This window comes from Meleagris gallopavo, chromosome 5 (genome assembly GCF_000146605.3).
Source record: "Meleagris gallopavo isolate NT-WF06-2002-E0010 breed Aviagen turkey brand Nicholas breeding stock chromosome 5, Turkey_5.1, whole genome shotgun sequence".
NCBI lineage: Eukaryota > Metazoa > Chordata > Aves > Galliformes > Phasianidae > Meleagris > Meleagris gallopavo.
The window spans coordinates 39789458-39801605 of NC_015015.2; the positions used below are offsets into that span (position 1 = coordinate 39789458).

Below are 12148 nucleotides of genomic sequence, written 5' to 3' on the forward strand. Positions count from 1 at the left end.
AAAAAAAAAGAGTAAAGAATTCATATTCTTCATACAATTCTCTGTATATGTAAGATGCTTATTAAGACGGGATCCTAGAAATCGTATACAAAAAGATATCAGCAATCTCCAGCAATGAACTGGTCAGGCCATAATATCTGAGGAATCTTATTCAAGAAGGCTGTAAGCCTCTGGGGCAAGAGTATTCTTTATACACTAGTGGTCATTAATATGTGAAATAATTACCTTCTAGCAGTCTACTTCAATTAAAGCTTTCATACATTACCGACTAAACATATGCTTTGCTGAACTGGGACTCAGGGGAAAAAAAAAAAGGAGCCATGCCATCTGGTCTACAAGAGTGCAAGTTTCAGCTTTAGGAAACGCTACAGTTAGAGGAACTCCCACCTCCACTTCCTATGCTTCATATACTGAGGTGCAATAGCATAGGGATTATAGAATTGGATCATATAATGGTTTGGGCTGAATCTTAAAAAACGTCTAGTTCCAAATGCCTGCCATGAGCCAGGTTGCAACAGACTACATCAGGCTGCCAGAGTCCCATCCAGTCTGGCCTTGAACACCTTTCAGGTATAAGGTATTCACAGCTTCTCTGGGCAGTCTGCTCCAGCACCTCCCCAACCCAGATAAAAACTTTCCTCTTATTATTGAATCTAAATCTCCTCTTCGTTTTAAATCATTTCCACTTCCCACTGTATGCCTGGGTAAAAAAAATAAATTTTTTCTATTAAAAATTTTTTTTTCTATACACTCCCTTTAAGCACTGGAAGGCCACAATGAGGTCTCCCCAGAGCCTACTCTTCTGCAAGCTAAACAAACTAAACTCCTTCAGCCTTTCTTCATAGGAGAGGTGCTCAAGCCCTTTGATCACCTCCTCTCGACTTACCCCAACAGCTCTACATCCTCCTTGTGTTGGGGGCCCCAGAATGTTTAGTTGTTTCCTAGCAAAGCTGTAAATATTCCACTGCTATAAAATTAGAATATAAAAGAATGGAGCATAGCAGATTGGAACCATTTTGAAACATATTAAAGGTTCTGGACAAATTATTATCTAGAAAAATAATTGATGCTCTTGCTAAGTACGTTGATTGTGAAAGTATGTGCATTTGAAGAATTAAAAACTGCTATGAAGCACTCAAGTACAAATAGAGCAGGCAGAGCAGTACAAGTGACACGCCTTAACAGAATAGCCAGTTAGTGAAGGGCATAGTTGACAGACTATCAGAAATACACACATGCACACAAGACATTCATTTGATGCAACATTTCTCCAATATAACGTTACTCCTTATTCAGTTGGAAGGAACATAATTAGAACAATTTGTCAACTATAGTGCTTCACAGAAAAGTAGATACAGAATTGCTTCACATGAAAGGCGATCGTTTTACATTGATGTAACTAGATATGCACCTGTGTAAACTGCTTGCGCAGACAAGCTCTCAGCCCTGTTGAACTTGAGCTGCCAGAAAGCTAAGCCAAATTTTTTGTTTGAGCAGGAAACAGCTGGATTGGTGTGTTGTGTAATTTTTGGGTCTTGCAATTTGTCTCTTTTTACTGGATCAAGCTGTTTCTACACTAAGTTTTTGATATTTCTAGCCCTCAAAACACATTATATTTATTATATGAGCAGAGTCAGCATACCTTCAAACTCCTACGGTCAAAACTCAGGTCAATAAATAATTTCATTTTCCTTAACAGTCATTTAGCTTCCTCATAACATTTCTGTTCCCACTAACCTTACAGGATCCTTTTCCACTGATATATTCTTCACGCTGTATATAAGCTTTCTTACACTGGGCATTGCTTGCTCTAATTTTTTGTTAATTTTTTTTTCCCCTCTGCATTCTGAACAAAACATGTATTATCCTTATAACTTCCCAAGTCTCACTACTGAGACATTCCAGTTTGGTTTTGCGTTCCTAGACATTTTCATTTCAAAGGAGTATATGTTTTCTTTGACTGTAATGCTTTAATACTATTCCAAAGCTGACACTAGGCTCTCACTGTGAAAGCACAAATGTAAAGTAAATGTTATAGGTGCTATACAATGAGAATTTCATATATTGTATTACTATACAATGAGAATTTAATATATTGTATCAACCTCAACTAATCTTTTCTTTCTCACAAAAGTAATGACGAACACTGAATGTTTCAGAGGTTTGAAACACCTCAAATATTTTACTTACAGTTTTATCTGGAGATACAGAAGAAAACAACATACATAGAGAATCTAACTCAACCAATGAAGTAGAATTTAAAGCATTTCTGCAATTCTGTATGTGGAGTTGTACCACAACTATTTCCATGTAGTTTCAGTGAAGCCGACAGTAAGAACAGAACAACTTCAGCATACGCTGTGACATAAAAGAACCGTTCTTTTCACAGAAAGACTAGATTTATTAATCGGAGAGTGCTAAGAACGTTAATCTTTTCTAATGTGCAATTTAAATATGTGGAAAAACTAAATTGTGAGTTTTATTAGCTATCAGATCTTTGTTTGGTCACATGCATTTCCCATGCTGAATTTAAGATACCAGACACAGCTTATTAATTTCAAGGGCAATAAAAAATGTAGCTCTTTAATTAGATAAAAGGTATACCTGGAGTGCTCCCATTTCTTCCTCTCTTCTGAGCAACTTCTCTCGTAGATCTGTAAAATAAAAAACGAAACTCATAAATTCCCCTTCTTTCTTATAGCCTGACAGAAAAGGTACCACGTAAAATAGTCACTGAGGTGTTTTGTTTTGTGTAACATCTCTTTTAAACTGATTATACTAACTGATGAAATGTATGAGTGATACAGTTATTTTTAAGCATGAGCTGTTGGGAGCACTAATAAACACTCAAAAGATGATAGTTTAAGTAATTACAAGACTTACTTCCCTACAGTTAAATCAATCTTTTAGTATATAGATTTGAATTTTAAAAGTGAAGAAATTCACTCTGCAGAATTTCAAATTCTGAATGTGGGTTTGGAAAGTGGTAGCCTTGCATGATTTCCTTGAGTATATTTCAGTATTGTAATTGAGTTGGTAAAAATTAATGTCATATACTAGCTAAAAAAAAAAAAAAGAGGAACACATATGTGTAAAGGGTGTGTGAAATAGAAGATTTCTCCACTTGACCAAAAAAGATTCATATACTCAGCTTAGCTTTATTTGAATTATAATGCACCATTTGACATTCCATCATAATGACATTATTGGTCTAAGCAAAAAGAATATTACTTTTCAAATAGGTTCAAATAGGTTCAAATAAGTTTTATAAAAGGTAAACTGAAGAAACTTCTGCTAGTTTCTAGACTTGAAAGGTCTTTATCTGAAATTATTTATCTTCAGAATGAACTTCCTATACTGTACCACTGCCTAAACTGTCAGACCTGCAGAATACTTCATAAAACTCTGCACAAGAAGGGCAGATGGGTTTAAGGTGATGTAATTTAACTAATAATATATTCCTACATTATAAAATTCCCATTTATGACCATATATTTTAGAAACAAGTTTCCTATAAAAACTCATGATTCCATTTAATGCTTCATCTAAAAAAAAAAACAAAGATAAAGCAAAGAATAGATTAAATTAAAGCAACATATATTAAGCAGCTTTGCAAAAGAGTCTCTTAAAAATGTGGCATACTTCAACGTTCTTTTAAATATGCCTACTCTTAAGAACAAAATATTTTTGCCTACTTGACCTCAAAAGTTCAGTTTTTTACAAATTGCAAAATATTTCCCATATTTAAATTTTTATGCAAAAAAAAAAAAAGCTTTAGATATTCAATTTCAGAAAATAACATTAGAGTGAAAAGATAGAGAAGAGTTGTGCCATAAGAAAAAGATAACATAACAAAGATGATCACTATCCCTAGTGAAGGCTCCTTAAATTCATCCAGTGAACACTCTCTCAGTTTCTCTAATGACACCTTCCTTTCTTAAAGGCAGTGGCTCTGCGCCATGAGTTTCTACATTTCTCAGCAATCCTGTTATAACTACCCTTTGAGGTCTAAGGTAACCACAGGTTTCTAAGTAATACATCTTCATTTTCATGGAGCACAGCAAACATCAATTTATAGATTGTCTGGAATAATCAGCAGTAAGGGAAAAGCATTACAGAGGCTACCTCAGGCATCAATATTTCTTCCCAAAAATGGAAAAAGAAGAGAGAAATGGTTTTTACAAATAAATATATTAATCAACGTGTTTCCTATTTTTTATTTCTAGCTCAATAAGAAGCACAAAATCCTATGATCAGTTATAAGCTAAAATCATTCAAAAAATCACATATATATTAGTTGCATTATTAATACTCAAAATCAAGAGCTTGTCAGAATACTGTGTGAAATTTAAGGATCATATTTTTGTATAGTTCTACAGAATTAACAATGGTTAAATGACAAATCTTCTAAAGTTCATATCTCATTTAGCTGGTGCATCAGTGAACACAGGATTAGTTCCCTGACATTATACCACAGATTTATCCAATCAAAATTCCAGGAAATACAAAAGTTACGATTTAAAATATTCCATACCAATGACCTCCTTTCACAGTCTGATATAGAAACATAACACGTTGCAAAATTTTGCAAATATTAAACTAGAAGCTATTAAATATATTCTATAGTAAGTTAGGATTTGCTGTTATTCAGAACTTAGACTAAAACGTAAAAAGAAAATGAAGTTTAACTCCCTTACACTGGGAGCAGTAAGCTGGGAAACAAGATATTGAATCTATAAGAACTGGACAATTTGAATTAAAAATCAGAGGTTTATTTCAGAAAGACACTGAATAAATCATAATTTGGTATCTGCCAATTCACAATCTCTGTCATCAAAAAAGAAGGCGCAAATACCGACATGAACACAAAATGAGTTCTTCTCATAGTCACAAGCATATAGCTGTAGAAACAAAGGACTCTCAAATGTGTAAGACTTGTTTACTCTGAAGCTGACATTTGCACTTCAGTTCAGTTTCTGATACATAGCTAAGATACTGTAAGCTAAGTAAGATAGTCTCAGCCCTCTGAAAAAGCTACAGATAACACAGAAAGCTGTACGGAAATTCATACAGCACTAAAAAACATCTGTCCATGAGACACTGTGGTTGGCAGAATAGCTTCCTAAGTCCCACTAGATTTTGACTGACTGTAATGGGAGTTCAGCCAAGTAGCTTAAATGTAGCCATCTCTGTTTAGATAGCAATTTCAAAATGAATCTCACCACTAATTTCCCTGAATAAAATTTATCTCTGATGTAATAATAATAGGAACATATATATTGTATATTGGGAATTTGATTCTCTGCATTAGTTCTACCACCTGTGAAATGGAAAGTATGTAATTAGCTACCTAATTAAACTATAATTTTATTTGAAAAATAAAAACTTTCCAAATATAACGTTAAGCATTTTTAAAAAGCTCCATATTTAAAAGAATATAACTGCATGTTTTAAAAAAACAGACTTCAACATTAGTGGGTCAGTCAGTGAGGAAGGCCATTACGCAAGCCTTGCATAATTATGTTACTCAAAGGGTAATCTCAATACTTCTATGCTGTGGCACTAGAACAAGGAATCTAGGTTATTGTAAGAAAATAACAGCAGTTTAGAGAATAGTGCCAACACATATTTTTGTTCCATCAAGCTAAAATGAGCTCTTCCATAAAACACCTCAGGAATTTGTTATACATTAGTAAAGAAATTATTTTTGATCTCTCCAGGTTTGCAACCTTGACAATTTGTACTTCATGTTTCACAGACTTATGGACAAGCTCTTGAGAAATCACTTAATTGGATATCTTTTAAAATTGCTTTTATCAGAATTTGCAGTAGATTTATTTCACACCCTTCTAATCATTTTTACTTCAAATACACAAACTGTGGTTTTCAATCATCATTCAGATACATTGCTCAGAGAGCTGCTGAACAGATACTGCAACATTCCTGCAGGTGCACAAGGCAGCCAAGCAGATTTCCATCAAGCGTGAGGGAATTTTCAAGCACCTGCATAAACCAGTTTTTCCTCAACTAAGAATTTACTTATCTTGACTATACTTACACATCAAAGTTTAATCATATATTATGCCACTTACAAGGTCTTCACATAATGATTCTGACATTAAGGCACTATTTTTGGAGGGGGTGAATTAAGCTATTTCTAGGTGAATTACTTTAAATGTATGTATTGTGAAAAATTTTGCTTATCACTTGTCCAGACAGATCTGCAGTTTTGCCCTGTACCTGTGTTAGCATGGTTCTGGTGAATGGCTTCACAGTATCCTGACGCAGGTCCAGGAACACTGGATAATAGAAGTTGTTTCAGCAAGTCTGGACATTCGTGCAGCCAAGCTGAACACTACAAATCATCCTGGCACTAATTACACCTGAGACATAAAACAGTATTGAGACTCGCTTCACATGACTAATTGAAATAGTGCATGTAAGCCACTAAGGGAATTTCTATATAAAAACATCATCTTAAAAGAACTATACAGAAATACATTTTTATTAGAAACTTAATTTTTGCTAGTAAAGAACAAGGCCCATAAATTTAAAGCATTCCCTAATGTGCTTGTATAATCCTGAGATATCCTTTTAAATGGGAAACTGTATCACTTGAATATAAAAGAGTACCTCTAAAATATAAAGTATTGCCATTCTGCTAGTTCATCCCCATCATATTCATATTTATTATTTAGATTTATATTAAACCTATAAGTACAAATAAAAGGTAGACAGAATGAAAATGAAATATCATGCTCCTACTAGATTCTCCACATCTCTGAACTACAGTATTTCACCTATCATACTTTCCCCTTTTCTCAGTATTTAGCCTGTGCAGTCTTCAGATCATAAATTATTTTAGCACATCTACAGTACATATTACAGTAATAATAAATTAAAAAAATTTCTTAAAATTTAAGTGATTTTTTAACAGCCTTTCCAACAGCGCACTGTTCATGAACATAGAGGGTTTTTTAATGCAAAAAATCCTTATTTCATTTAATTATTGCACATTTTTAAAAACACTGAATTGAAGAACAAAACAATTATGGTGATATATTTTTTAACTTGTGAATGAAGATAAAGCAGGAAGAAAAACTTATATTTTCTTTGGAATTATATTCAGAAGGTTAGTAGTAGTCATGGCCAAACTCAATGGTCACTGTATTTGATTGGGTTTTGTTTTTTTTCACCTGTAGCTCTGCTAACTCTAAAAAGTCTCAATGAATTTTAATACTTGTTACAGTTTTCTAACACATGAGCAAATGGTTATATTAACATTGGTCACATTAGCAGTCTTTAAATATTATAATTCAGATACCACCACTGCAATAACTGCAGTGTCTTCTCACTTAAAACTATGCAGAGCTTCTCATTGGAGAAAAAAAAAAAAGATGAAGAACACTAAAAAGAAAGGTAACTGAGAAAAACAAAGGAGGACATTAAGGTCAACTGAATTTAGAATTACTTCGACATTCAAAAAACTTCAAGACAACATACGTCACACTGAAAATGTCTAAGTAAATAGGAAATATCCTCCATAATTGATTATTTCCAACTATCTATTCAGTTATTTGCAGTTAAATTGTTAAAATACACAAATTAGTGGCTGAAGGAATCAAAGAAAACGTCAAATATGACACATCACAGTAAAAAAGAAGTAGAAGAGATCCCTTTGATACTGTTCTACCATGTTTATTGTGAAGGAAAGAATAATAGTAATGTGAACTGAAGCAGTTACTGGTCTTTTTTTTTTTTTTTAATTTGGGCAAGACCTCCTTCATATAAGACTGGTCTCACACAACTATTCTGTCTCTGCAGAGGTTTAAAAAAGGATATTTTCATTGCTTCTAAAATGTGTTAGGTGAAGATACTGTAAATTAAGTTAGTAAACAGTTGTTAGAAACCACATTGATATATTCGTCTCTATAAAAGACTGAGGAATAGCTCTTTTTCTTCTACAGATTTGGAGGAGCGTTAACACTGTTAACAACCTGAGAAGCAAAATCTCCAGAAGAAGCTGAAATAAAAATGTTAATGATGAGTTAAGTGTGATCTCCCATACATAACAAAAAGTGCTAGCAAAAGGGATGTGAATAAATGTATTAGGTTTTGCCTTTCCATTCACCAACTTCTTGCTGACCTGTGAATCATTCAATTTTAAGTAAAGGCAGATACCATTTCCTTGCCAAATTACTACCACTAAGCATTTTGTGAATATTATCAATGCTTCTAAGGCATTAATGCCACAGTGGTTCATTAATGACTTGATTCTACTGTGTAGAATAGAAGCTGTAAACTCAGCTGAAGTGCTGCTGGTACTAAGTGCCCCAATTCCACAAGATGAAGCCAGATCCCATCATAAACTGCATTTGCCAAAAAGCATAAAGGACTCTGTGCTCTGTGCTTCTGGTCCTGCATTTCTCTTACTACTTCACCCCAGCTGCAATATTCGCTGGACACCCATATAGGACAATTGAGTTTATTACAATGGGAACAATCTACACTGAGGAAAGAAAATGGTTAACAAATGGTTAATAGTGAGAAAAACACAGCTGCAAAGGAGCTCAATAATAAGCCAACACAAAATAAGGGAAGGAGTAAGAAATATCAGTTGGAGTGGCAGGGAATAATTTAGCTTTTTGTCTGCATCAAGACATTAAATGGCCTAGCTGAATGTGAAACTGTAGTCTAACCCACTAACTCCTGATCTAGTGAAGGATGCCCCTGCCCATGGCAGTGGGATTGGAACTAGATGATTTTTAAGGTCTCTCTCAACCTGAGCCATTCTATGATTCTAACTTATGATTATTTTAGATTTCAGTATGAGCTGCAATCGTGCCTTTGCATACAGTGCAGAGCTATCCAGACTGACTGATCAGTAGCCTTTTTTCTGCGTATTTTTTATTAGAAAACATATTAAACAGAAAATAAATCAGCATTACATAAAACAAAATATAATAAGAAATATTCTCAAAGTCATGTCATCAGAATTGCTGCTCTTTTAAACAGAAAATACAACTGAAAGTTTTCTTCATTGCATACAAAACAATTTTTTACAATTCTCTCCTTAACGCAGAAATATTTCCTTTCTGATGATGAATAAAACCTCCCTGAAGTACATAGGAAGAAACAGAAACTTAATTTGTTTTCATTCACCAAGTGCAAGTATGAAAAGATAATTTGTCAATTCTTGTTTTAGAAAATTATGCTGATATGTTTATGGGCACAGCAGCTACATAAAAATTATGGTATGGCATATATAAATGACAAAACAGGAAATTGGATGCTACTTTCTTGAGTGAGTTCTCTGACTTAATATCCTAGGTTTTTCTTTTTCTGATGTTTATTATCCCAAACATATTTATGCATATCCACAAATTTCCTTTTGGCTATGTTTGAAAGGCAGTTGCATATTTTAATACCCAAAAATACAGAGAACTGATGTTGGATATAACAGCTAAGGGCAAATCAAATAAAGGTAAACAGTTTTCTGAAGCAGCTAGCACAATTCGCTTGAGGAAGGCAAACAGCTGCAACACAGAAAGGTTTTCTAGCTGAGGACACTTACTACTTGAGGTTAGTAAATGATTGGAGCTTAGAAAGGTATTTCTTCAGTGAGCCATTTGAAGATCAAATAAGTCCTTCACAACGTTTTCAGTGAAGGACAGCAGGTAAGATACGAAGCCCAAGTATTGATCCTAACATTAAATTTCCCCACTCATTTTAGAAAAAGAGACATTTTAGCTGGCTAGGCAATTTAATAAATAGTCAGGATAAAAAGTGCACAAACAAAAAGTTATAGCTTTATGACACGTTGTCCTTAATAAATACTGAAACAAAGCTGTTAATTCTACTTGGTAGACCACTGTTAACACTACATCCCAAAAACCTTCTAAGAAAGCATTTACTACAGCTAACACACATAGAAGTCATTATACTCCACCATCACAGAGAACTTTCCAAAATTCTTAGAAGTTCTTTCTTCATAATTAAATAGCCATTAGCAAACACAGTTAATGCATCTCGCAGTTACATTGCACCTTATCTCCCAATGTGTTTTAGAGAAAGAAGCTGTAAACTAGCAATTAGAAAGAAAACCTTAACAGTAATCCTCAGTAATTCCTAAATTCTAAGCTTTAGCTTGACTTCAATGCCTTTCCTTGCTTAGATAATCCTGTTGTTACACTGCTACTTGGAAACTGATGAGACTTACCAACTCAACAAATATTTTAATTTTCAACTGGTGACAATTCACTTTTTATCTAAAAGCCTATTTTGAAAATTGTAAATGCAGTAACGTATTATTCTCTCCATGCAATCACAAGAAAAAGGCTATACCACAAAATTTTAGTAAACTTTTCAGAGAAAAGCATTTAATAAAATAATAAAAATTGAGAAAAAATATGGTTCTAAACTTTTTTCAAAAAACAAGGAAGAAGGGAAAATGTAAAGTTGCTTTTGCTTTTTAGAAACTGTTTTGTGCTTCTAATTGAGAGATTATATCCTTTTCCGTGGATTCCATAATTTCTCTCCCCTTTGTCTAGCATAATTTCATGTTACGTGACATTTTCACTGCCAGCAATTTATTTCAAAATATATTTCATGCAACATAAGGAGCAGGATTTTGTTTTTGTTTTTTTTCCTCTACAATCTACACAATAAACAATAAAAATAATGTACAAATGAACACAGACAAATTTCAGTTTCAAAATAATCTTGAAAGTTAATCCTGCTATGTTTATCTAACTCTAACACATTATCTGACAGCACCTTCTCCAGCTCTGTTCTTTACTAACTAACTAACTCAATTATTGAGATCTTTCCCACTAAATAAGAACTGCTTGACATTGTAAATGTCTGTCTTACAGCCATCTTTCTTAGTAGTTTAGGAAATTTAGTCCAAAAGACAATAGTATTATAACTTCTTCTGGAATAAAATCCCTTTTTCTTGTGTCTTATTGACTTTGCTGAGACAGTGCAAAGATGCCTTTAAAGCCATTTACTTAATCCAAAACAGATAGAATTGTCTGTTACAGGCCCCATATCAAGAATAAGGTTTTGGAAGAAAAAATAATGTGAGATATGCAACTCAAAGCTGGTCCACATATGCACTACACCAGAAAAGTACTGAATATACGCAACCAAATTTATAGCACAAAGACCTGACACAACATGATCTTGACCCGGAGACTTAAAACTCTACAGTCACATTGGTGATTCAGATAAAGGAAGAAGCTACACAGCTTCTGAAGGTCAGAGCTTATGAGTGTGCTCTAGTTACAGATGGTTCCTATATCAGTGAACTGATATCATTATTGCTGATCTTTCTTTCAATACAAGATGCAGCATGAGTGGTTCTTGGATCTGTCCAACAGTTAGTAGTACAACTCATGTAAGTTAGGTTATTAGAAGCCAGCAAATTATAATCAATTTGCACTAATTCCTATAAAAAGAAAACAAATTTTCAAAAACTAGATGTTTAGCAATAATTAAAACATGCACCAAATCATATTTAGTTCCACAGTTTACCATTTGTGGAAATAAGAAATCACAATTTTGTGAACTAAAAATATTTTACATTAGCTCCAAATCTTATTATATCAGTTTAGAACGTGGAAATTGTACAATCACATTGGTAAATGCTGTTCAGATATGCCATTGATTCTCAGTTACCACTAGGATGAAAAATGTTCACTATTACATAGTAATAAAAGTGGCTCTATTATAAATGATTCTTTGAAAATCATAACTCATTCTCTGCAACAAGCATAATCTGTTGATCACAGCAAGATTGCAAAAAATTATTTTAAGGTAATCAAGGTATTTCAGTAATCACAATCCAAAATGTCTTAAGAACAGGTCAGAATAGGAGTTCCTGTTGCAGTATAGGATAAACATAATACATTTTAAAATACTTTTATTGTCCTTACAGTTAAATGAACCAAAATTCAGCTTCTGTTGCTTCTAAATAGTATAGTTGACTGTCCTTGATACCACCTCCTTGACACTATCCTGTGTCAAAATGGAGATAAGAAAAACATTCTAAACTCATCTTCCTTGAAAGACACAGTATCTCTTAACCTAGTAGTGGGATGCAAAATAGAATGCTGAAGAAAGTGTTTCAAAGGCATAACAAAAAGTA

General features: G+C 33.5%; 1 protein-coding gene across 2 annotated transcripts in view; it reads right to left on the reverse strand.

The window, feature by feature from the left end:
• Positions 1–12148, reverse strand: part of CEP128 (centrosomal protein 128) — a 95657-nt gene that overhangs the window by 25833 nt on the left and 57676 nt on the right. For both annotated transcript variants that reach the window (XM_019615807.1, XM_031553632.1), the window contains exon 19: positions 2605–2654. In XM_019615807.1, coding sequence (XP_019471352.1) covers positions 2605–2654 — 50 coding nt within the window. The remainder of the gene's footprint in view (positions 1–2604; positions 2655–12148) is intronic.